The 27536-nt window shown below is 53.2% G+C and overlaps 1 protein-coding gene across 1 annotated transcript in view; it reads right to left on the bottom strand.

Annotated features, from left to right (window-relative positions):
* The window catches only part of LOC119092942 (cadherin-86C-like), a 49430-nt gene extending 23093 nt beyond the window's left edge, over positions 1–26337 (bottom strand). The window contains 6 exon segments of the mRNA XM_037215844.1: positions 2975–3098; positions 3724–3864; positions 8990–9115; positions 10906–10980; positions 14235–14480; positions 25762–26337. Of these exon segments, the coding sequence (XP_037071739.1) occupies positions 2975–3098; positions 3724–3864; positions 8990–9100 (376 nt within the window). The 5' untranslated portion in view covers positions 9101–9115; positions 10906–10980; positions 14235–14480; positions 25762–26337.
* Positions 26338–27536: the final 1199 nt, after the last annotated feature.

Below are 27536 nucleotides of genomic sequence, written 5' to 3'. Positions count from 1 at the left end.
GGCGAGTTTTTAGGGAACACTGCACCGTGATCTATGGCGGGTGCGGGCGGCATACAGCAACTGACGAATCCGCCGATTGCGCGCGGCGGACCGACACATTAACACTGTCCTATGGCATAAACATGCTCCAAAAACAAACTAAACTGCATATCAATGTGCCCAGAATTAAACAAGCAGCACGTACATTTGAGACTCATGTTGTTAAGTGACATGGTTCCGTAAATATGCGCATGTAAAGTTGAAACATTATTATTTTCAAGAAACTTTTGCCTTCGACCTGGCGTAGTGTGGTCATCTATTTGCCTGGCAACGTAAACCTTATTTCCAGTCGCGAGATCACGGTGGAACAAGCTGCCATTTTTTTCTGCGAGGTGGATTCTTAAATTGTAAACGGCAGGGCTTGCACGATCCCCTCCCCTCATCACTTTGCGGTATGGTAAACGGCGAATCAGGAAGAAGTTTATAGTTTAGGATATTTTGAGACACGGGAACAGCGATAGTTGAACTTAAGTCAAAACGTGACACTAGATACACCCTGTCAATCTGTGTATTAGTCCAGAGGTAGTACCTAGCAAAGAACCAGGCTTCTCCCTGAAGATCTGTGCCTACGACGCATTTTAAGTAGCATGATTGCACAAAGAGCAGGACGTAGTGGTTGGATCAGATTCAGAGCCGAAGAATGCGATTCCCCGCAGTCACTATGCAATAACAAAAAGAGGTATGCTGCGCCGCTCTACAAGTTCGTAATGCGGAACAGCCTACCCACCGCTTTCCGCAAACCGGCGGGCAGCGCGGCAGAGACTGTTGGGCGACAGCTGCAAACATTGAGACGGATGCTGTGCCGCCGAACAAATGTCAAAGTTCAGTCTACCTGCTCGTGGTGAGATCTCTTGAAGGGAATATTCCACATTTGAAGATAGTGAAGTGACAGTGATAGCATCCCATAGGATGAAACAAGCTCACTTATAACTGTCGGCATGCTTTGAAGTGGAAAAGGCTACTCACGACAACGAAGTATCTCGGCAAAAATAGCTCCCTAACGCGTCATTGTTTGATAACGGACTCGTGCCTTGTACAACATTGACTAAAAGCCAATTAACGACCGTTACATCGGGAAATCGTGCTAGTAAATGCCAGACACGAACAACTCGACGATTATATTGTTATTGGCCTTTATCGCTGCATCGCCAATGGAATGGCATGATTTGAATGACGCTACTTTTACATTACGGATGCCTGAGTGACTTTAAAATAGCCTCCGCGAAGAAGTCTGCACATCTTCGAGGGCGTGTGGCTGAAAACTAGAGCGGTTTAGGCCTTAAGAAGGACGGGGCTGTGAACTGCACCGAATGGTCTTTGACATGGCTATTTGAATTAAAAACCCCACATAGCTGTGGAACACTCCCTTTAATTCGGTTGAACGGGTTCTCAGTTGCCAGCGTTACTTTGCGTTCTGCAATGCAAGCTCCCTCACCTGCCACACGTAGGTAACGCTGTGTGAAATGGCAGGAGAACAAAAACACCGCGTGCCGTGTCACGTGTCCCACATGACATGAGATCATCTGCTGGATTGTGCTGTTGACACGGACCTGACACTCTGAACTCGGCTGCTGACACGGACCTGACACTCGGCACTCGGCTGCTGACACGGACCTGACACTCGGCACTCGGCTGCTGACACGGACCTGGCACTCGGCACTCGGCTGCTGACACGGACCTGACACTCTGCACTCGGCTGTTGACACGGACCTGACACTCTGCACTCGGCTGCTGACACGGACCTGACACTCTGCACTCGGCTGCTGACACGGACCTGACACTCCGCACTTGGCTGCTGACACGGACCTAGGATTGACAGAACTTTTTTAATCGCACTATAGCGGCCACAAAAATCAGGACACTTTCTATGCAATGCTTCATAAGTTTGGCATGCATGACGCCTGGTGTAAAGTAGATCAAGTAGAGACTTGTGTATTTCTACGGGGCACGTAAATACCTATTATTGTCTTGTAACATAAGTCACGGTCTCAGTCATCACAGTTCTAACATGACTCATCTTATCACCCGTGACCTCAGGTGAAACATGAGCCGGTCACCGGCCCGTGACCTCAGTCGAGGTACGGCCCCATCCCATCCCGTGACCCTGTGATCTCATCGATAGCCTCTGAATTCAGCTGACCGGCAGTATCAGCTGACTATGCTGGCCTCAGCGACCACGTGATCACAGTCGACTGGGGGCATCAGACAACTTGCGAATATCCAGACTGGAACTTTGACTCAGTGACACACTGACTCAGTGAAATCAGACGACATACGGCCCTGGGCGTGACCCCAGCTCCGAGGTTGGGAGGCGACACTCAGACGACATACGGCCCTGGGCTTGACCCCAGCTCCGAGGTTGGGAGGCGACACTCAGACGACATACGGCCCTGGGCTTGACCCCAGCTCCGAGGTTGGGAGGCGACACTCAGACGACATACGGCCCTGGGCTTGACCCCAGCTCCGAGGTTGGGAGGCGACACTCAGACGACATACGGCCCTGGCGTGACCCCAGCTCCGAGGTTGGGAGGCGACACTCAGACGACATACGGCCCTGGGCTTGACCCCAGCTCCGAGGTTGTGAGGCGACACTCAGACGACATTCGGCCCTGGGCTTGACCACAGCTCCGAGGTTGGGAGGCGACACTCAGACGACATAGGGCCCTGGGCTTGACCCCAGCTCCGAGGTTGGGAGGCGACACATCAGGATTCGGGGCCCAGTACGGAATCTAAGAAAAAGCCAAACCTTAAAATGGTTCTTTGGATGGGCAAACATAAAAACGTACATTGTACAGGCAAAATTGGAGAGGGCAAAATCTCATTTCGTAAACATTGTAGAAGGCGTGTGCCCCTGCCTTCCCAGTGACTACGCCCGTGCTCGCGCCGCCTCCCCCCCCCCCCACCCCCACCGCGTCCCCGTCCCCTGGCCGCTGACCTGTGACGGGGTCCATGCTGAAGAAGGTGTCGTAGCCGAGTCCGTTAGGCACCAGGCGGTACCGGATTTCCCTCTGTCCGCGCTTGTCACCGTCCACCGCCCGGAACGAGCCGATCGAGTCGCCCTGCAACAGTCCGCCGCGGCGTGGAACGAGGAACGAGGCGCGGCTGGTACGCCGGTCGGGTCACAGGTCAGGGGAGACGGTGCTGCCAGGGGTTCACCTAAGTCACAGGGAGCGCAACGTGATGGTGCAAATGGCGCATAAGAATGATGAAAAGTACAATACGGTGGCGCGTAAAGCGTGGTATGGTTAGAAGCGGGGACACGGAATGTGTTAGGTGACGGTGTGACGTGAGTCATTTCACAATAACATCTGTAGGGAAAAGGGCAGGGCCAATTGGGCTGGTAAATCCTGAACCGCATGACGGAAAACCGGGTTGATTGGCGAGTATGTTCTAAACGGCCGCTACAAGAGACAGAGAGACACTGAACGGAACACCCGACGGGAGCCTCGCCAACTGACTGAAGCCCCGCCCACTAACAGATTACCCGCTCACTGACGAAAGCTCCGTCCACTGACGGAAACTCCCCCACTGACGAAAGCCCCGCCCACTGACGGAAGCCCCGCCTACTGATGGAAGCCACGCCCACTGACGTAAGCCCCGCCCACTGACGGAAGCACCGCCAACTGGCGTAAGCCCTCTCACTGACGCAAGCCCCGCCCACTGATGAAAGCCCCGCCCACTGACCGGCTTGCTGGAGCTGCTGATCCGCAGAACGGAGGGCGGGTTGATGAAGGAGGGAGGCGTGTCTTGCTCGTCCTCAACCAATAAGATCATCGGCATGGCCACGACGTTCCGTGTGTCGAACTTCGTGTTCCTGTAGCCGTTCTGTGGACGAAACAGCCTGCGTTTATCATGGGCGTAGAAGGAGCACGGACGACCAGCACCACTTGTAGTGGCAATTTGGTGCTGTTGGTGTTGAAGCCCATGGTGGCGCATCGTAAGCGTTAAAATTTCAATACACCGCGGACGTTTGCAGTATATACCACACATGCACATTGTATAAACAATATAACGAGGGATTACTTGACAGCAGGAGGCGTGATAGTAGCTTCCTTAAGTACCCTTTTTAGCTACTTTTATGATAGATTTTTGTCTAAAAGCCTGCTTCTGTACACAACATTCAACCCGTGTCGCAAGTCATAGCGTGTTTGCAGCCAGCCCGTCTGTCTAGCCTTATCACCGCAGTTTCAGCATCCTTTGAGAGAGAAAAAAATGTAGTAAATAGTTGGCAACGCGATACATTCCTTGCCAGCTCAGTAGGCCTAATCCACATACAATAATTGTCGCATTCCTTCGTTGACAGCTCATCATGCTCAACGAGGAGCAGTAATTGTTTACCGCGGGCCGGATTCGTGGTGCCTCCCCATGCGTTTCCTGACCTCTTTCGGCCACATTTGTGGCCGTCCAAGGACACCAACCCGTCTCACTTGACCTAGATCGCCGCCTGCGGCCAAATTACAGACGATGACCTAGCGCGCCTGACTGACGCACCTGCCGCCCACTTCGACCGGCGCAGGGGCGTACTCAGGTCACGCTAGTAGGGAAGACTAGCATGGGCGGCATGTGGGCCCAAAGGAATGCGTCTGGCGCGTGCATCTATGCAAGGTTGAAAATAGCTAAGAGGCACCCACTCGAACACGGATAGAAAAGGCCGCGGTGTGGCTGGGATTGCCCGTTCCGTCGCAGTTTGAAGTATCGATTTCTGATTGGCTGCCGTTGCGACGTTTGTGGAGCTCGCCGTTTGATTGGATGTGTTCCGTCGACCGGATGTGGCTACGTCACAGTATTTCGCGGCGACGCCCAGCACACAGCAAACTGTATGCAGCGCGATTTCATAGCCGGCTGTAAATGCCGCCACGGGTTTTCTCGTATTGACACCGTCGCGTGGTGTTGAGTTTCACAAAAATCCCCAGAAACTAGTTAAAATATGCAAGTCCAGTGAAAGTGCAGGGTTTGGACTAGGTGACAGTGAAGCGCTACGTAATGCTCTGCACGGTGTCTTATACCCTGATAGTACCTGTTCTAGTACATTGGTTGATTCTTTGCACACATGCCAGCGAATTCGAGAACGACGCTCGCCGAATATGAACGATCGATTATGTTGTTGACGCGGCGAAACCAATGGTCCGTGTTCACATCCACGTGCGGTATTTTTTTTGCAAACTCGATAGAACGGACAAAGCGCGTTCAAATGTGTTTGCGTCTCCATCTTGCGTGAGGCGGTGCAGATGGCTTTGAATCGCCCGACATGTTTTTCCACGCACAAACCCCATTTGCCAATTATCGGGTGTTTTTGTAGCAGCATCGGACGTCGTTCCGGTGTCGGTATTGGAAGTCATTAGCCCGTAAGTTCCAGGTCAAGTCGGCAAAAGATCCGCTGAATGGGTAAATTGCAACCAAAGAATAAGAAACTAAGGCAAACCGTGGTTTTGGCAATGGGCGAGCTTAGAAGCCCGTTGAGGTATTGATCCTGAGGTTCTCTTGATGGACACGAACAACCTTCACACGGAATGATGAGCTTTTGAAGTGGCATCGCTTACATTGAGCCTATACGTAGCCTGCAAGAACAGTGTTTGAAATGACACGTAGCCAAGGAGAGAGCTCCGTCTTCCTTTGAGCTCACCCCCCCCCCCCCCCCTCCCCCTCTTCCCTTCCTCCGACCAAGTCCCAGTTCACCCGCAAACTAAATATCCTGGCACCCTAAAATATTGTTACTTTTATAAATATACTATTTATATAAATACTTACTTGCTATACATAAATATTGTAAACTTATACAAACAGTGCGCTATCCACGCCGCATACGCCAGCACCATCCCTGCAGAGAGACCGTCGTCCAGCATCATCCCTGCAGAGAGATCGCCACCCACTACCATCCCTACAGAGAGATCGCCACCCAGTACCATCCCTACAGAGAGACCGCCACCCAGTACCATCCCTACAGAGAGACTGCCACCCAGCACCATCCCTACAGAGAGACTGCCACCCAGTACCATCCCTGCAGAGAGATCGCCACCCAGTACCATCCCTACAGAGAGACCGTCGTCCAGCACCATCCCTGCTGAGAGACCGTCGTCCAGCCATCCCTGCAGAGAGACCGTCGTCCAGCACCATCCCTGCTGAGAGACCGTCGTCCAGCACCATCCCTGCAGAGAGACCGTCGTCCAGCACCATCCCTGCAGAGAGACCGTCGTCCAGCACCATCCCTACAGAGACCGCCGTCCAGCACCATCCCTACAGAGAGGCCGTCGTCCAGCACCATTCCTACAGAGAGATCGCCACACAGCACCATTCCTACAGAGAGATCGCCACCCAGCACCATCCCCACAGAGAGACCGTCGTCCAGCACCATCCCTACAGAGAGACCGCCGTCCAGCACCATCCCCACAGAGAGACCGTCGTCCAGCACCATCCCTACAGAGAGACCGCCGTCCAGCACCATCCCCACAGGGAGACTGTCGTCCAGCACCATCCCTACAGAGAGACCGCCGTCCAGCACCATCCCTACAGAGAGACCGTCGTCCAGCACCATCCCTACAGAGACCACCGTCGTCCAGCACCATCCCTACAGAGAGAACGTCGTCCAGCACCATCCCTACAGAGAGAACGTCGTCCAGCACCATCCCTACAGAGAGACCGCCGTCCAGTGCAGGGCAACCGATCCCAAGGCCAGGGCCGGAGGGCGGGGTGTGGTCTGGAGCGTGGTCACGAACGGCAGCCGGCCGCACCATCGGCCGCATCGACCAGTCACGTGATAATTGGCGGCGGCGAGGACATCAGGCGGCGAGGACAGGCGGCGAGGACGTCGTGATAGGGTCGTCACGCCGCGGGCCGCGGCAACGGCCGCCGTCTCCTGAAGATACCGCTACCGATCAATACCGCTAAACCACACGAATAAATGATGGCTATAACTTAATGAAATGAATGATATTAGAACAATGCTTGATAAATAAATGAGTTTTAAATTTTGATGCTTCTCTTCCCATCCATCTAACTATTCACATGAATTTTGGATACAAATCTTACATCAAAACTGAAAACTTGTATGCCGAGATAGAAAAATGTACAATAAACCGAAAGGCCGCATTGGACAATCTTGCCAACATACACCCATTATACGCAGACCTGCGAAGCGACATGTGGGGATTGTGTTGACGGGATCTTTTTCTTGCAGTACATCTTAGGCCCTTCTCCCCTTCTCTCGTTCCTTTTTATGACAACGGAAGAGGGATGAAATGGAACAATGGAGTTCGTTTGCGCCCAGTCTTAAGAAAACCCGACCAGATCCTACGAGATATCAGGGTATGATAGAGAGCTCCTACGTTTATTTCAGTCGAATACAAATCTCGAGCAGCGAGACAAACGCGGCGTCAGCAAACAATTACCGAAAACTAACCTGACACGCCTTAGACGCCTACCATTCATACAAAAATCCCGCGTCATGCTACTGGATGGCAGATCAAGAAACCAATCAGAAAACAGCTTCGTTCCAGGTATAGGAATCACCCTAAAACCCAAGGAGACAACATCAACGGCGCCATCGGAACGGAAACTGTCGCACGAAGCGTGCGGGCGACCCAGTTCGAAAGGAGATTGGAAACGGTGTGACCTGATTAGTGGGGCTTGCCAGACACGGACAGGCGGGGGGGGGGGGGGGGGGCGGGGGGACACCACAGAGCAGGGGGCGTCACGTAAGGGGACATAGTCACTACCGTGCAGAAATGCATCTTTAAGGTGAATTCCCGATACTTTTTCCTTTGGGTCTTTCTAACGCGATGAATGATTTGGTGCGGTATTGTACAGGATAACTGGCGACGTCCTTGAATAAAAATAAAAATCGATGACCGGGGAACTAACTATTCCTGTAGAAAGCCTTGCTGGCCCGTCTAGCAGGGCAACGTTCGCCCCGTAATGAATGGCTCCGATGAATGAATACGTCGGGAAGGCGCGACATGATCCATTAGCCACGGTCATTTGAGCCTGAGCGCTGCGAAGGGGCGCCGTCCAAAGAACAGCGGGTCGCAGCGACCGTGAAGCTCGCCTGCAGGTGAACACACGCCTACAGACCAGCGCGAGACGGGTGTTGACCTAGCGACGGCCCAGCCCGGTCTCGGGTCTCGCGCCGGGCTCATGCGCTCCATTGTTGTGCCGTCAGCCTTTTACACGGTACCGCCCTGGTTTCTCGGTACGAAAACAAAGAACGCGTGAAATATTAGGTGGAGGAATTTTTGTGTGGAACTAATCATCTTTAGAGCAATGATGGTAAGAGCACATTACGTGCAATTGAGCAGTTTCATGGTGTATTGTCTTGTCCTCAGTTCTGTTTTCGCGATGATTAGAAGCATATCATCGTTCTATACCACTCAACGGTATGTGCTAGAACCATTTTGGAAAAGGGAGCTGACGGCTCTTTAATCATCCTAGCCACATCTTTGCGATGACGCCCAAACGATTAGCCACTTGAATCCCATCGTCTCGGTTGGAATCGGGATCGGTTATCGGCATCAGCTACCTCAGTCTGTCACTGGTTCCGGTTGTGGGTAGCTTGCATCAGTGCTACCGGGATTACTTGTTCTATCTGTCGGGATTATTCATTCTCAGGGGATACCGCTTATAGGCATCATTTCTTGGTGGCGTTTAGCCGTATCGATCGTCGTTGACGGGCTTTGGTGACGTTTATCGATATCGGTCGTCGTTGACGGTTTTTGGTGGCGTTCATCGGTATCGGTCGTCGTTGACAGTTGTTGGTGGCGTTTATCGATATCGATCGTCGTTGACGGTTTTTGATTTCCGGTATTGAGAAGCGGTTTTCGTTGTCAGACATCAGGATGATCTCTAGGGAATCAGCCACGGGAATAGCAGCAGCACTGCTCATCATTGGAATCGAATATCCGCACTGAATACGGATATCAATTATCATTTCCGATTCGCATCGATATCAGAGCCTCACCTCGGCAAAGACGGTGAACTCGATGAGGTTTTCCTGTTCAAAATCCAACTTTTCCTTCAGAATGATGTCAACTGCCGCGCCTCCGCTGATGAGACGTGTGTTCTGTAACATTAGAGCACTCGTCCCCTGCAAACAGGGAACAGGGGTGACGTCATCAATTGCTGACGCCATCAGACATACTGTGACGCCATTAGGTAAGCGCTATCAGACAAGCGTTACCAGACAGCATTATCAGAAAACATTGTCAGACAAGCGTTACCAGACAGCATTATCAGAAAACATTGTCAGACAAGCGTTACCAGACAGCATTATCAGAAAACATTGTCGGACAAGTTATTAGACAGCCGCCGATCGATATCATCAGACAAGCAATGACGTCATTAGAACGTCACTGACGTCATCAGACCGCTACTGACGTCACCACACGGTGGCATGTCTCCCAGAGCGGCAGGTGAGCTCTCAGGTGGGAGGAGGTGGTACGGCTTCCACTGCGCTCGTACGAGTCCGTCAGCCTCGCTCGACGCTCGTTTCCCTCCAAGTCGCCTCGTTTTTTACTTGTTCTCTGCGCAGTTTCCCCGCCTCGTTTCCCTCCAAGTTTCTGTCCCGCTCGCCGTCGTAGGCGAGCATTGAAACGCGCCCAGGTAGCCGGTTGCGTGCCCTTCGCTCGGGTGGGGTTAATTTCACCTTCTCGCTCGGGTGATCTCGTTAAGATCACCTTCTGGCTCGGGTGGGGGCTAATTTCATCCCCAATGAGATCTCGGAAACTAAAAGAGCAAGAAGCACCAAATTTACAGTGTATTGGCCTGTACATGAACTCACTTGGATCAAAATTTTAAGATTCCTTGGTCATGACCTTCGGGTCAAGTAAGATCAAACAAGGTCTAACTCCTGATTGGTGGCCAAAGTGACCCGGAGTTTCTCATGCAACCACCGTGTACCTCGATACCTGTTCTAGTAAAAGGTCACTGGTGCTTATTTGATGTCAGTGACCTTGTGTGACTTTTGGAAGGTCATGGCAACCAAAATCATACAGGACTGCTTTGACTTTTGCCTTTGAACGAGTGTCAATGATTACGTTAAGACGCATGTTCCGAAGACAAAGTGTTGATCTGAGTCATTTTAGGTCGGTGACTTATTCCGACCAGTAAGAAGTCCATGGAAGATGGGTAATGCTGTTCCTGTTATCAATAAACTTAAAATATGCACCAGAACCTAACCCAAACAGCAAGCTAGAAAAATCAAAGAAGTTGGTCTTGACTTTGTTGTGACCTTCGTACCCAGCCCCAGGGAAACATAATTTGTTAATTGAATTATTGTATTGCCATAAATAAATCATCTCAGAGATGCATGGCTTCGTCTAACACTCCGTTGTTGCATCAGACTGAACGACTCCCTAGAAATCGCCTTTTGCAGAATTCACAACCAGACTTTGACCTTTCGTAGGTCAGTAACCTTACAAGGTAGATCTAAATGTCTTATACCAAACGATGCGCTATTCGATTGTCTGTGGCTATTAAACAATAGCTAAGTATAAAAAATAACTATAAAAATTGGGCGTGGCTACTCAGCGCCGATCGGAAATAATTCCGAAAAACCCTTCGGAGCTCAAATTGAGCCCCGCCTCGAGGTCGTGTTAAGCCTGACGTTGAACGGACGCGTCGGCTTGCACATTTGCTCGGAGCAACAGCCAGTCACTGTCGCCTCCGCGTGCATCGACCTGCGCCAGCGGGCTTGCACTGACCCGCTTCAGGGGCGGGGCTTAATGTCGGTGACATTGCGAACGTTGTTGGCGCGGCAGCTCACTCGCCCGAAGGTCGGGCTTAATGTCGGTCACGGCGCGGCCAGCTCACTCACCTGAAGTTCGGGCTCAATGTCGGTGACATTGCGAACGCTGTCGACATGGCCGACTCACTCACCCGAAGGTCGAACTTGATGTTTTGCGCCCCTTTCCTGGCTCGGATCGTCTTCAGCTTCGTCCCGACCGCAGTGTTCTGGCGAAAAATAAACAAATGCGGCAGTGAGCTGAAGCGCAGTTCCGTGCGTGTTCTGGTTCCATGGCGCCACCACCGATGTTCGTTAGAAACTGCTACGGCACAGCTTTGCATGTTGTCACCCTCAGAATGCACCGGGATAATCGTGGTTTGGTTCTCGCATGTGTCGCGACCGGCAGGTGACAGGTGAGATCGAAGCATCCAAATTCATGTCTTGCGCAGAAAACAGTCAAGGCCAACCAGGTGGAGTACTCACGACATCGACTTAACCCTCGCTCGCGCTCTTTAATTCCCCACACCCGGCGACCCAGGGGTTGGTCGGTACATCATTTCCGTTTTCCCGCTGGATGCCAGAAAGCGCTGATCAAAAAACGGAGGAAAATTTTCGTACATAATCTGCAGTCTTAATGCATACCTTGTGGCCTTTCTTCAGGCTGACAAGCCAGATCAGATTGAATGAGAAGAATTTACGTCCTGACAATTTACATGTAGACTAACGTTGCCCTACGGGTAACGTTTTCCAAGCTCGGACGTGCAGCAATTACTTTGCATGAGTAATGAAAGAGCACCAATAGGTGTCACATTTCTTACAGTGATCTTGATCTTGGATTAACTTGCACTTGCAATGTTCATGATCTATGGTATTCTGCATTTAGCTGCAAATACTTAGCCGGTTTTGAAACGCTGATCCCGACTTTGGTACTGCGTGACATTTCCACCACCACTGACAAATCTTGCCACTTTTTATTAATGATATGAAGAGCCCGAATAGTGATCTGAACCACTTCACAAAGCTCCTGATGCGGTGTTGACCTCGCTTGACCCTAACGACCACGGGAGTTGACAGAGCTACATGCTATACTTTCAGAGGAGGGGGAAGGTCTGGTGCGCGTCAGGGAGAGAGCGGGTCGTGGAGCGCCGGGGAACCACATTTTCGCCGCGGACAACACCGCTGGTGACCTTGTGACCACGTGTGACCTTGAAAGGATCCAAACAGTAAAATCCAAGTAATCAGCATAGATATTTGAAATCATACCAACTCTAAACGCGTTAAGATGCGCCGAGCAGTGCTGACGATGAAGCACAAGCCAGAGGAAACTGCGTCGTCCACCACGCCTGCCCCGAGAATATGGCTCATGGTGGGAGTTGGAACCGTCCGACAACGTACGGGAGGAGGTAAGGGGTTTTCAAGAGCTAATTCTGTCAGGCGTCAGCGTAGAAGTGAATATTACGTCCTTAAAAGACTTTCGAGACCTGGCTTTCTCCAATAGTTTCTAAAGTGCTAAAAGGCACACACCAAGTACGTCCACTCTATGGCGTTCCCAAAAATTAAATGAAATAAGACTGCGGGACGCTTTACCTGAAAGCAAGGTTAAGTACGCCATAGAAGTAGTAAGTGTGCTAGTGCTTGCACGGAGTAGCGAAGGCTCATAGCCCCCCCCCCCCCCCCACCCCCCAACTCCTGCGCAAACCCGACCTACTAGGAGCGTCTTATTTCGTAATCGCATACTGCCGCGCTTAGTAGGTCATGTTGATACAAAGGCTGGTTGTTGGAAGCCCTTCTGAATGCATGACAGAGCAGACAGAACAAATATCATCTTGGCTGCTCTCAAGTGGCAAATATGACAGGAAATTTATTGTTTCCGCCGGTGAAACCTGCCCACATGACACAAATGATGAGGCAACTGCGTCCAGGATCGCAGTGTCAGACCACGATTCTCTTGGAGTTCGAACAAAACAGCAAAATTCGCAACAATAAGGATCTCATTTCCCGCACAGATGCGCCTTGGAGAGCACCTTATTTCCCGCAAAGAAACGCCTCGGAGGGCACCTCGTTTCCCTCATAGAGACGCCTCGGAGGGCACCTTATTTCCCTCACCAGAGACGCCTCGGAGAGCACCTCATTTCCCCCACAGAGACGCCTTGTAGAGCACATCACTTCTCTTACTAGAGACGCATCGGAGACTATCTCATTTCCCGCACTAGGGACGCCGAGACACTCTCGACAGATCGTCAGACACCCACCAGAGGCCTGGTGCTGTTGTCAGTTGTTATCACTTATATGATCACCGTTCCTCCAACGCGGTATGGCGTTTGCAGCAGCGATGCCCGCGTTCCCCGTAAGTGGGTCACAGGCAGGGCGGGGGTCGTTACTTCGCCTAGGGCCGGACCGCCCGGCCGGCCCTAAACGTCCGCTGTACATGCACTCAATACACGTTATTGATCTGTGACGCTGCAGAACAGGCGCGGGCCCAGCGGACTCGATGGGGGAGGAGCGGGGGACACGGTAAACAAGTTGGGCAAAAGTAGCCGAAAACAAGATAGCAGGCTCAGCTCACCTGGATTTCAACAAGTGAGTTTTTTTATGTTCGGACTCGCTACTTCAACGCCTTTTGCCGTCCCTGGCAGTCGGCGGTTTTCGCAGGCGCGAGCATGAATGCTGCATGAACTCATTAGCCCCCAGCAGCCGACATGCAACGTGAGCGCCTGTCCCCCAAAGACTGCCCCATGTCGCCAGCTCCTACCAGCAGGGGCAACTTGAGTCGTCAGTGACAGCGGCCTCCTGCTCCAGGCTGGGTGGTGGCGGCCTGAGCGGGCCCTCAGAAGCTTCGTGAGCCTACGACGCCATTCCTGAAGGGCCGCGTGGTTTGTTCGCAGAATGTCCGTGCGAAATGCTGCAGTCGGCGAATTCGGTGAACGGTGTTGTTTACGAGGCGGCCATTTTCTGTTCTGCATGTCACGGAACACCAGCGGCCGTCGAACTGAATGCAGGGAATGTTTTGAATTTGGTGTGTGAAGAGAGTGCTAGGCAATAGACAGGCATCTGAAGTCCCCCACCCAAAAAGATCCCAGGATCTGATTCACACGGAACCCTATAGAACACTAAAACCAGCCTCGGGATCCAGCCGCATGCCGACCAGGTAGTGTTTTCCGTAGTTTGTAGGTTAATTCTGAGTCCGTCCAGCTAGATCGGCCGGTTAGAACGCCTGCCTGCCTCTTGATTCACCACTCGGGGCGGGGTGGGTCCGAGTCGCTTTGGGCGCGCACTGTTTCCTCCTGACCGGGCTGGCCTGAGGCCGAGCGAACGGGATGGCCAGGAAAGCCTCATATCACACATCCGCGGCAAATTCGCCGGCTTCGGAAGCATCCACCCTCGAAACGTGCTTTTTTCTTCCACCACCCTGTGAAAGAGTTTGCATCACCTCAGAAAAAGCTTGGAGCGATTAGAGCAAAAGGTAACGCCTTCGCCTCACCTCGGACACCCGGAGCGGCTTAATGAGCTCCAGGAAGGTCTGGTCAAGGCTGCTGCGCCCGCTCGAGGCCTTGACCTTAGCCGTGACCGTGGTGACCTCGCCGCTCGTGTCGCGCACGCGCAGACGGAAGGCCGAGGTCGCGCCCCGCCTCCAGCGGGCGCTTCAGCAGGATGTCCGCCACGCAGAAGTCGTCGTAGCTGGTGCAGTTGTAGGTGACGATGTCGGCTAGCGTCCGGCCCACCGTGTCTGCCGAGGAGAAGGGGAGTGGCGGTGTCACAAGAAAGGCTGTCGGATGAAAGAATGCCCGCGGGGTGTTTCTGTGCCGCAGGCAAACGGGCAGCCTATCCCCGTCTCGGATCAGAAAGCCTTGGGATGGGACGAAATTATAATCATATTATAACTATATTCTAATTCTGCCGAGCCGACATCGCGCTGTGGTATGACACGCTGCGTAGTTAGACAGTCGCATAGTCTAGTTATGCAGTGCACTCGATTAAGCTCCAGACAAGGTACGACGCGATACCAGACAAGTACGCTACGAGTTCGAGCAGTTTGAGGCGGATGAGATAACTGCAGAGTAACTGACGTAGAAGGAATCAACCGTCCACGAGGTATGACCTACTTACTGTAGTACATAGCATACTCCTCGCAGCCTACGATATATTTGAAAAGGTAACGCTTGCATACGGCATGTGCTTGCTGCAGAGAAATACTGTCATGAATTACGGAGACTCAGTGAGACTCGTTGGACTAGCTCTCACGTATCCATAAATATTCATTTAGTGGAGATTAATAACTTGAAAAACCGCACAAACCACTATGCATGTGGCTGATATACCAGCGACATAGCCTCGGGGTGCGGTGTGTGACTTGGAAAGCAGCTTTTCACGCTGCTGGTTGCTTAGCTCCAAAATATGTTTGGTATAGTTGGAAAAAAAATTAACAAAACCACTGCTCAGGCTCGACAAATTGTTATGCGTGAAGCATTCGTACATTCCACGATGCATTGTCCAACTCCCTGCGAAATGAGTTCTCCCCATTCATAAGTCAGACCGGTCATAGGACCAGCTTGGCTCAGGACACTCTCAATCAGCATCTCTGCTCAGCTGACAGCGGTATCCGAGCGTCATCCGCGATGCATAATCACGGACAACCTCACGGACAATCACGGACACGGACACAATAATCACGGACAATTACGGACACGGACACAATAATCACGGACAATTACGGACACGGACACAATAATCACGGACAATTACGGACACGGACACAATAATCACGGACAATTACGGACACGGACACAATAATCACGGACAATCACGGACACGGACACAATAATCACGGACAATCACGGACACGGACACAACAATCACGGACAGTTTCCCGGGAGCGTCCACGCACACGCAGTTTAGGGCGAGTCTGCAGAGCCCTGCGCAGCCGTCGGCCCACAACAGCGGCGGAATTGCCTTACTCTGTTTCCAGAACCGTCGATGCGGTCGATATCCTGACGCACAGTCGTTGGAAGGCGCGAGCGTTTTCCCACGCGTCAACACGGGCGGTCGCCGTGGCGTAGGTCCCCTGTTTGTGGGCCCTCGACTTCGGTCACGTGGCGAGGTGGGCCCGGTGGCCGAAGAGCGGCTTGTGTAAAGCCTGTCCTGGACGTATGGCACGTGAGTGCAGCATCTAGGTCATTTTAACAGTTTCCAATCCTCTCGTTGCCCACTTTGGGTGATGATGAGTCATACAGTATGAATTGATGGTGAGCTATGGAACGAAACAAATTTTCAAGGATAAAATACCAGACACTCATACTCGCGACACCCAAGACGTCATAACAGCATCGGATGCGCCTCCGCTTGGATTATCATGCGTCACCTCACCGGATCTGCACGTCGAAAAAGGTCCTTATTTACCGTAGTCCTCTCCTTTCCGTGTGCCGTACCTGCCGGCGCGCGGCGGGCGGCGAGGGTGTGTGCGGGGCGCTGTCCCCTCCACCTGTTTATGCTAATCAATACGGGCCCGGCGACCGAGGGGTAGGCGTCCCCTAGTCGGCCGACGACTGATGGAGCTGATGCCTGTGTGGCCCGGCGAAACGGACAGGAACCAACAGACTACCTTGAGGCACGCTGCGTGGCTAGCGAGACCCGAGTGCTCTAGCAGGACCAGTGTTCGTGTTACAGTGAGTTCGCTATTGCCAAATGCCGAGTCAAAGTGTCTAACGAGGTCTGCAAGGCAAAGGCACCGATGTGCAAGCACCTTGACGACTAGGAGACACTTTCACAGTCGAAAATACAAACAACCCAAGTTGACCGAGTTTCAATGTCTGAGCCAATCCGTTGTCCAAGCGGCATTATCCGGACCACCCACATAGGTGGGATTTTCCAGAAATAATGCAGTTGAGAAAACGTGACAGATCACGTTTGACGGTCGCGTGAAGGTCGACGCTTTGGAGCGTGTGGACTAAGCCGGTATAGCGCCGCCGCGGAACATGCCAATTGTGCATGCGGCATGTGACGCGACGTCATGCCACAAGCAAGGTCTCGCCTACTTACCAGTGAGGTACTTAAATAACCTTCTTACCGGAACTCATCACAAAAGCACCACGTAATCTGCCTTGTGGCTTTGTGAAATGGCTCGTGATGCGGCACTTCGTGACGGTTGAAGACACGGGAGGGTTTACACTGTGCGTTAAATTATTTGCATTCATTCAAATTGCATCGGCATCTACCAATAGTTTTGTGAAGACATTTTCCAGCTGTGGTCAGGATTGTCATGGGAATACGAGAGGTAAAGACCAAAAACGTGCCAGTAGTAGCGGAAAGCATCAGGAACTTTAATGTTCGTACCTTATATTTCATTAGCCTTTATTATCAGTCCGCTAGTGACAACGTAAATGAATATGCTCAGCACATATTGTGCTGGATACCATTTCCTGCCTCACTACTCATCACCTTTTCTGTAATCTACTGCCACTTATTTTAACATCCAACATTTGTTCCCAGTTTTCTTTGTTCTATTCCGATTGGCTGTATGTTAGGCAAATACTGGATAGGCTGCAACACTGACAAACGTTTCACATTCAAGTATTTTTAAAACAGTTTTAAATTTGAGCATTCTTTTTTATCAGCTGATGATGTAGCAGGTTAAACTTTGCGTATCACAACTGCAATGCTCTGAAGATATGATTACCATTTCTAATTAATAATCTACACATTAATCAATTAGCCATCATCTATAAATATTTCACTAGTCACGCGCTAAAAGCCTGCGTGCCTCCCGCCCCATTCCCTCCCCTTCCTAGATCAGATGATCGTCAGCGTTGCGTGCAGCGACTGGTAAATTCGGAATGATCCCCTCTGCTAGCGTCAAAAATAATGACGCCCTCAGTTAAGTCAACACTCATTCACAGAATAACATTCGTGCCAGAATCACAAAGAAGCCGCAATTAACAGAAACTGTGTGCAGTGAACAAATCATGGTATGCATATTTCATACTGTCCGTCCGCCAAGCGCGGCCGAGCAAGCAAACAAGCCGCCAAGCGACGGGGCATTACGAAACCCGTGCCCGGCAGCATCATGCATACCTCATTATGCGCCATCAGGCATCATCATGCGTCATCATGGACCACCGCACGGGACCACTGCATGGCCAACGGTCCAATGATCGCGGATCCTGTCGGTCCTGTGGTCCTGTGGTCCTGTGGTCCTGTGGTCCTGTGGTCCTGTGGTCCTACGGTCCTGTGGTCCTGTGGTCCTGTGGTCCTGTGGTCCTGTGGTCCTGTGGTCCTGTGGTCCTGTGGTCCTGTGGTCCTACGGTCCTGTGGTCCTCGTCTCGTCTGGTGACCGTGGGCGTGTCCGCATGTGCTTCATGCTGTACGGCCGTGATGTGCTACGGGCTGGGGCCGCGGCTCCCACGTCGGGCTCGGGATCAAATGCCGGCTGTACCATGGCCCCCGGGCAGCAGCACAGCCGGGGTGTTCATGGCCTGTCGGTGATGGTGAGGGCGGGGGCAGGGGAGGAGTGGGGCTCGGTGGTTATTTTTAACATAAACTGAAGAAGGTCACACGTTCAGCTTGCTTGGATGCATCCAATCACTGGTAACGATCCGCTGCACTCTCCAATCTTAAGTGTACGCCAATACCTAACTTTTCATCAGGAGTCATCCACATTGTTAAATAAGAAATGAAGGGCCTCACTTCACATGCATGAGAGCATGAGCCAATGCTTAACACTGAGAACCACGAGAAGGTACAATTTTTTCGTGGCACAGCATAGGTGTTAAAAAATGAAGCCTAGTGTCCGCATTTTTCTGAACTTTATACGTATCTTTTTTACAGGCTCTCGAAAACCAATGACTTTGTTAGCCCTTACCCCTGTTTCCCCGCAGCGCGAGGCTCAAACTGTCCGAAAACTATCTACAAGCCCATACCCTCTGTAATGTCGCTTTCTGCAATGCATAATGTGAACATCAGATAACATCAGTGGGACATCGCATGCTTTCGGAAGTGGAAAATTGTTCATGGATTCGCTTTTTATTGTTTACGTTTAGCACGTACATTACGTTTGTTTACCTCGATCTATACCTATCTTCCCAACGACCCAATATTCCCACCAACATTCCCACCGGCACTCCCTGGAGTTTCGATGCCGACTGGCGATGCCTCCCCGCTCCCCTACCCCTCCCCTCCCTCTTGTGTACCAGCCAATCCACCGATGACACTCGGCTCTGACGAAGTCCGTCACGCGCGACCTTGCCGCGCCGCCATCAACTGATCCATACCGCGGCGCACCGACTGATGACGTCACTGGATCACAGGCCGCCGTGGCCTGCGACCCAGCAATGGCACGCGGAGAAAGGGCAGAACCCGAGGACTGGCGAAACTCCTCGTCCTCATAGTGCCGCTGGCTGAAGCGCCTGCATTCCGAGTTACCTGCTGCCTGAATCCGACAGGGTTCGATTTGCGTTAGGGTTCGATTTGCGCTCGCTGCCTGCCCCTGAATGAAACGGCTTGAGGCCGGTGGCAGCGGTCGCGTCAAAGATCAGGTGACGTCAGAGGCCAGGTCGGACCATACAGAGCATTGCGGCACATTGCTTTCTCCGTAAAACTAAGACGCTGACCCGGCTTTCACCATCGCATGGCGTGGTCAGAACTGACGCAACAAGCGCCGCTTATCGCAGGCGCTGTTCCCAGACATTCAGGCAATTAAAAGATTCGGACCAATCGTTAAAAAATCAACTGGCGCTACGAACTTTCAGTTCGCTGGGCGCCTGGCTGGGATTATCAATTTATGAGGTTTGTCCACGAAGTGCCTCGACGCCTGCCAACTAGAATTTCGTCATCCAGGTGTCACCCAGTCGTCGTCATCATCATCCAAGGTGTCGTCGTCATCCAGGTGTAACACCGACGCGGAAAGTTGCCTGACAGCCGAGCACATCGTTGCGCGCCCGGCGAAACCATCAGACAGTTTTCACTTCTCGATCATAAAACTTCCAAACTTAAGTCACAACATCCAGACTCAGGTTACCACCCGTTGTCATAATACCGCTCATGAAATGCGCAGTGCGCGGGGTTAAGGCTTCAGTTTATCGATCGCATGCCTGAGCTTGGTGTTACGCTGGAGCCTCCGAAGCCGCGATCCGACGAAACCGCAGAAGCTGCGGTCCGACGAAACCGCAGAAGCCGCGCTTCGACGAAACCGCAGAAGCCGCGGTTCGACGAAACCGCAGAAGCCGCGCTTCGACGAAATCGCAGAAGCCGCGCTTCGACGAAACCGCAGAAGCCGCGCTTCGACGAAACGGTAGAAGCTGCGCTTCGACGAAACGGTAGAAGCTGCGCTTCGACGAAACGGTAGAACCCGCAGCTCGACCCCAGACGATATGACGCAATTTCCAGCTTGAACAGTAAGTATTTCCTGAAGACAAACGCCTATGCCTTTCTATGAATGACGTTTCTTGGAACTTTAAGTTTTTATGTCCTTCATACAATGTCACCAGGCGCGTGCTACGTCTTCCCAAAGCTGGGGACCTTACCACTGGACTTCCAATTGAATACCGCCGCGCCGCCCGCCAGTGGGGTCATGAAAGTTCCACTATAAATGGGCAATATACTTACACGCAACATGACAGATGCGATCATTCAGTGCGACAAACCACTTAGGTCTGCCCCTGACGGGCAAACCACTGATGCGGTCCGAGGTAGTCTTTCAGACCGCGAGCACAAGGCGTGAACTCCATTCTCAGTGACGTATGCTTGTGCTGCTTCCCAAGTGCGACACAACGCCAGAGGCCTCGTAAACGCAATATTCCTTGTGTGGTCATGAACAACAGCAGTCATAGGCCATATTCTTAAGCCCAAGGCTGAACGGACAAGTCTTGAGTCCCCACGGAAGTCCTCACGGCCTCGGACGGGACAAAGACGCCCGTCCGAGGCCGTGAGGACCCTGAGGCCGTGAGGACCCCGTGGCCGTGAAGACCCCGAGGCTGTGAGGAATCCGAGGCCGTGAGGACTCCGGGGCCGTGAGGACCCCGAGGCCCTGAGGACTCCGAGCTCGTGAGGGCCCCGAGGCCGTGAGGACTCCGAGCCCATGAGGACTCCGAGCCCGTCGGCTCTGGATTCTCGGAGCCCCAGGGTGGCGTGCCGCGTCCGATGTCCTCATTAGCCGCCGCCGTCGAGTGTCAACACGCTGCTGGACGCCCTTTTCGAGTGTCGGCACGTTATCGACTTTGTTTCCGCTAACGCCTCGGGGCACGGTGGACTACGGGGAACAATTGTGGTGGTTGAACGATTCGACGCGGACGCCTCGCCCCAAACGGGTGGATTAGTCCGTGGATGGGCGTTGGACAGTGTGGGAAGCGGCCACTGGGCGCGTTGCAAGGGAATCGAAGGCGATCTGTCGTAGATGTCAGAGTATTGTGTTGTGGATGTCTGCTGACGTAACGGTCGACTGCGCACAGCGTGGAATGCTGTGGTGGACAATACCGAACTAATGAAGTCGGCTGAAATATTGAATGACTGCCGTGCCCCGGCTGCATGTTTCGTGAAGGTATGTGGTGAGACTCGTGCAATCTTGATTCAGTGACTGAGTGAGTTTAAGACGGCTTTCGTTTGCTTCCAACGAGCCAGTGCCAAGACCACATTCCAAGACCACATTCCAAGACCACATTTAGGAATGGCGAGAAAACAAAACCATGAACGAATGACCCAGCTCGCATGACGTTTCAACGGACCTGGTGACAAATGACCATGGGCATGAACAAATGGGAAGTAATGGAAGCACAACACGTCTGCCGGCTACTTATTCCACCAATGCCCCCATACCGCGGAACGGAGAGTAAAGAATGGCTCATGCAGTCCAAGGACTTTGATTTATTTATGCTGTTCGGGGAGCACCCGAAAGGGCTCAATGGAAAAAGGACATGCTTCCATGCCATATCTGTAATTGCGCTTCACCACCGAATGCCCCTAAAATATGAATATGCGAGAAAGTTGCATAGACCTTATTAACGAGGCCCGAGCATTCTACGCAACTAAAAATGTTCAGCTCATCATGGTACTGACCATCAGATGCGCTTTTATTTCATGACTATGGCCCGGCTCCAGTTCGATGGCTCCCATTCTTTAGCGCAGGTGCCTCAGCCAGCGCCTGCAGCCGCTGGCCAGCTGCTGCTGGACGTTACGGCGCCAGCTGGCTTTCACGCCTCATTATGGGCATGCAGCTGGCTTCGGCGCCGCATCGGATCGGCCCCCGCCACGCCGGCGTGCTGCGGGCCGCAGCCGGCAGCACGACAATTCCGGGGGAAGGAGAGGAGGGGGGGGGGGGTGGTAGTGGGGAGGGGAGGGGCGTGACCGGTGGCCGTGATTGTCGGCCGGCCAGACGCACGCGACCGCCTCAGGGAAAACCCTACACCGCCTGCGGCAATCCGCCCGCGTCGTCTGATTGGTCGGGTGACCCCACGCGGCGCTGCGTGCGCACCCCGGGCCCGCATCAATTTCGTGTGTGCCGTCGGTCCCCTGGAGGGGAAGAGACGGGAATGGGCAGTCGCTGAGAGGTCAGACACGAGACATGCTCTAAGCGGACTTAAAGGTCATGCTTGAAGAGGCGTACAAACTAGGAAGTCCTACCAAAAAGCGTTGAGATGGAGACAGTCTTCTGTTTGAAGCATACGCTCGCACATTCCTTGTTTGTCCTTTTAACGGACATCGTATTTTGCGATAGCTACTGGTAGCGCGGCCCCTAGGAGCGTTTGTATCCTGGTTCAGACACCCGTGGCGGGGCGGGTTCGAGTCCAGTTAGGCACTCGCTATTTAGCCCTGACTGGGACGGTCTGCGGCCGCTGGCAATATGGCCAACGGTAAAGATCAGGTGATGCCGGGGGGTGGGGTGGACTGTGCCAAACATAACGGCACGTCAAGTTTTCGCCGCAAAATTCCGCCGTTGACCTGGAATTTCACGACCGGATGGCGGAGTTACGGCTCACGCAACATGTCCTGCTTGACGTGGGCGCTGATCCCAGGAGAACAATCAATCAAAAGGTCAACCTTTCCGGAACTACGAATTGCCAGACTGAAGTGCGAGTTATAATAGCGCCAGCACTGACATCGCCTGCGACTTTGAAGATTCCGCCCCGCACCGTGGTAAACGTGTCTGTTGATGTCAGATGTCAGATGTTGTCAGATGTTGATGTCAGATGTCAGATGTTGTCAGATGTTGTCAGATGTTGTCAGATGTTGATGTCAGATGACCGCAGCCTTGGCGTGAACAGCGAGGTTCCCAGTTCGGCCGCTCGACTTTTCGACTTGTGTTGGCCATCCCAGATATACGCTTCCCGGACGCTCTGTAAGTGTTTCATCCACGGAAGTCGTCCACTGTTAGACATAAAGAAACAGTTTCTAGTCACAGCCTCCGTTTCAATAGCGCCAGCCGGTCTCTGGCAGCACCAATCTCTCTGCCATCTGTTGAGCTAGCGCTTTTGGTGGGCTGGCGATACCTCCGGTGAACTGGTGATACCTCTGGTGAGCTGGTGACACCTCTGGTGAGGCACTCATATCTTTGCTGAGCTAGTGCTATCTCTGGTGACCCGGTAAGGTCGTTTCCCCCGACCTCACTCGCAGTTAGACCGGGACCTGAATGACCTCTATGCTGGCTTGGCTGTCATGGGACCTCGTATGTCATGGGACCTCGTATGTATGGGACCTCGTATCGTAAAACAGCGTCGAGAGCTGGGCTAGAAGTGTCTGAGCACGAGAAACATCAGACGTCTTCTGAGCATTACAGGCGCCAAAGCAGCCTGGGTTTCGCTCCAGGGCCAGCAAACCCTTTTGCTCTTTGTGTAGGGGTGTTCGATAAACAAAGTCCATGGCGCATATGGAGGTCCATGGACTCCATGGAACTACATGGACACCTTAGACCATGGAGGTCGATAAACCTATATCCATGGAGTTACCTGGTGCTTGACCTTTGGACCGATGGAGTGAATACACAGCTTGGCCGGAGGTGGCACCCCCATGGATAGGAGCATATCCGCGGAATGGCAGCGGGCCTATGACGTCACGCCTCATCCATCAAAATTCCAGGCCGAGCATCGGAAGACAGCCGTGGATCGGTACAGTAACGATACTCCCGGGCCCCGGAGCTCCTGGGACGTCCGGCGCCGTGTCTGCGCGCGCACGACTGCAGCTCCGGCCGGGCCCGAGGTCGTTCCCACTGGTCGTGACCCCGGTGTGCGACCCACACCGCCCCAGCACTGTGAGTCGGTCATCCACCGGTCACGGTCACCAGCGGTCATTTACCCGGCCGAATGCGACACGGGCGATCGCTCGCCATGACGCCATGACGCCATGACGCCATGACGTCCAGCATCACAACGAGCAGTGTCAACAGTCACCTGTTGATAAGGTTGATTCGTTTTGCCTGTGGTATTCCGCAGATTTGCTCCATCATTCACACAAGGAATTCGTTCAGGATGTATAAACAGCCGCATTTGACCAGGCGCGATAAATGTTAGGCCACTCTCTTCCCTCACATTCTTGTCTGACCTTGCTTATTGTCTACCGAGCTCAGGGCCACGCTGGTGGGGCACAGATCGCCACGCTCTGTCCAAGACGCTAATCCTATCCCGCACTCTTCGTCCGGTTCAGCTCACCCCACACAATCCTTCCTTTTCTTGGGTCTTTGGATTGGGTCTTGGGATTGGGCCTCTTCCCCAATCCCCTCCGGCCTGCGACTCTTTGGGACGAGCCGGTCCTCAGTTACGACTACGTGTGTATGTGCCTGCCGGTCAGCTGTACAATAAAGAATGTTACGAAGGTGGCTGGCACCATTATTTATAATGAAAACATGGCCATGGCGGAAATGAACATGTCAAAAATATGTTATAATTTGCCTTAAGCAGTCCATGTACTGTTTTGGGATCCGTTTTCAAGCATCTTGATTTGCCGAAATGTGTGAGTGCCTGCTTGTCAGCAATGTTTGGTCATCCGTTGCTCAGAAATGCCCGGTCACCGGTTTGTCAGAGATGTGCGATAATTTGTTTGCCATTACTGTGTAATAGTCTGTTTGCCGGTACTTTGCGGTCATCCGATTATCAGTACGGCGTGGTCGTCTGCTGGTCAAGCATTGTGCGATCATCTGTTTGTCAGCAATGTGTGATTATCTGTTTGTCAGCAGTGTGCGATCATCTGTTTGTCTGCAATGTGTGATCATCTGCTTGTCAGCAGTGCGCGATCATCTATTTGCCAGAATGTGCTATCATCTGTTTGCCAGTACTGTGTGACAGCTCCTCCGTCAGTAACGTGTGATAACTTCTCTGTCAGAAATGTGTGATAGCGTATTTGTCAGCGAGCCCGTACCATCCCACGGCCTGGGCCACCAGCAGCCACCAGTTACCTGACATCGGCTCCCGCGGCGGGAGCCGGTGCCTTCAGGCGATGTTGGTTGGTTACTTATTGTTAGGGCTACTGATTTGGGCTGAAACCAGCCTAAACGACAAACAAACACTGGTTTCGGGGCGACAAACACTGGTTTCCGCGAAGTTGAGGTGATGCGGCAAAACATCGGCCAAACTCCTACCAAAACGCATTATATAAATCGATGCTAAAACAGCGATAATGGTTTCGAGCAACTAAAGCGAGACAAACTGTCTTTAGCTTGACTCGAGTCATCTGGAATTTGATCAGCAATTTCCAAAGCTTTCAGAGGTTTAAAAGCTCTGCCCATGGCTTGTGCTCATAGGAAACACAAATGAGGCATGAATGAATGTTTTATACACATGGAAATGCGGTATTGGCTGTGATCTTGTCACGGACAAATTGCGCGGAGGAGAAATATACATTTGCATGTTGTATGTACACAGTACTTTGTAAGAAGTCACGTATTCTGTGTTCTGAACGCAGGACACAGAGACCTAACGGCTCTTAACACCTGAGAAAAACCCACTTTCCGAAAGCCACGCTGATGTAACCGCTAGCATGCAGGGAGAGTGGGCGCCCCTGTAGCAGCCCCTGTCTCTGAACGCGTGACTCACCGGGTACGCTGAACGTCAGGGGGTAGTCTGAGTCCGAGTCAGCCGCCTTGACTCGGTAGATGGTGGTGCCGACGGGCGTGTCTTCGGGCACCAGCACCAGGGACATGCTCGAGTCCACGAAGAAGTAGGGCACGTTGGCCGTCACCAATGGTGTCAGTGTCAACAGCACCAGCCATCGCGACACCAGTCTGACACACATCGCCGCGGTGTGAGAGCAACCACCAAAGCACTGTTTGACACGGAGTCGATCTGCTTCAAAGTTTAAGGCTGCAGAGCTAGCCAAGGAAGGCGCCCCTTTCACCGCGTTACCTCACCCGCTGCGTTTCAAAGACAGGCTGCTCACTGTGTAGAACGAGGTCGGCACCATTGACAACAAAAGCACGTATGTGGGCCATTAACACTTCGCGTTTTACAAACAAGCGGCACTTTTTCGTTGTGCGCTTGGCCGACTCTTCAGCAGCAGACTCTTCAGCGTCTTGGACGGCGCTCCGAGGCCTCCAGTCCCCTCTGGACCTGCGCCGTCGCCTGGGGCGAGCGTCAGCACCCTCTGGCACCGGCACCGACGCGCGGGAGCTGTCTCCTCCGACGACCAACTGGGACAGCCGGGCCAGACCGGGCCCACCGAACCCCTCGGCCGGCGCCGCCTCCAGGCAACAGGACACAACAGTCGGTCACGTGACCGCTCCAACCCCGCGGCGGCAGGGGGAGGGGGCGAGGCGCCACCGCCGCCGGGCACGCTCGCAGGGCCTTTCGAGACCAAGAGCTGACGGGTGACGTCACGTCAGAGGGGAGGTGCGGGCTGCGTCAGCTCGAGTTCAGTTGACGGCTGTCGGTCAAACCTCATGCTCTTGGCTGGCCGGCGTCCGCGCGATATGAGCGCAGTAGGTCTGCGACACAGCGCGCTCACTGCGGAATTCCGCCGGTCTGTTGGGCGTACTCGTAGCGGAGTTCCGCCGGTCTGTTGGACGTACTCGCTGCGGAGTTCCGCCGGTCTGTTGGACGTGCTCGTAGCGGAGTTCAGGCAGTCTGTTGGACGTGCTCGTAGCGGAGTTCCGCCGGTCTGTTGGACGTGCTTGTAGCGGAGTTCTGCCGGTCTGTTGGACGTGCTCGCCGCGGCGTTCCGCCGGTCTGTTGAACGTGTTTGTAGCGGAGTTCCGCCGGTCTGTTGGACGTGCTCGCTGCGGAGCTCCGCCGGTCTGTTGAACGTGCTTGTAGCGGAGTTCCGCCGGTCTGTTGGACGTGCTCGCTGCGGGGTTCCGCCGTTCTGTTGGACGTGCCTGTAGCGGAGTTCCGCCGGTCTGTTGGACGTGCTCTCTGCGGAGTTCCGCCGGTCTGTTGGACGTGCTTGTAGCGGAGTTCCGCCGATCTGCTGGACGCGCTCGTAGCGGAGTTCCGCCGGTCTGTTGGACGTGCTCGCTGCGGAGCTCCGCCGGTCTGTTGAACGTGCTTGTAGCGGAGTTCCGCCGGTCTGTTGGACGTGCTCGCTGCGGGGTTCCGCCGTTCTGTTGGACGTGCTTGTAGCAGAGTTCCGCCGGTCTGTTGGACGTGCTCTCTGCGGAGTTCCGCCGGTCTGTTGGACGTGCTTGTAGCGGAGTTCCGCCGATCTGCTGGACGCGCTCGTAGCGGAGTTCCGCCGGTCTGTTGGACGCGCTCTCTGCGGAATTCCGCTTGTCTGTTGGACGTGCTCGCGGTCGGCGGAATGTCCATGTGGGGTTTTGCATGCATGCTGACGGCCAGGTGATGGGGCTTTCCTTTGTATCGCGGCCTTTGTACTG

The sequence above is a fragment of the Pollicipes pollicipes genome, unplaced genomic scaffold (genome assembly GCF_011947565.3).
Source record: "Pollicipes pollicipes isolate AB1234 unplaced genomic scaffold, Ppol_2.1 Scaffold_1600;HRSCAF=1878_pilon_pilon_pilon, whole genome shotgun sequence".
NCBI classification, from domain to species: Eukaryota; Metazoa; Arthropoda; class Thecostraca; order Pollicipedomorpha; family Pollicipedidae; genus Pollicipes; species Pollicipes pollicipes.
This window is presented reverse-complemented; position numbering and strand designations above follow the sequence as displayed.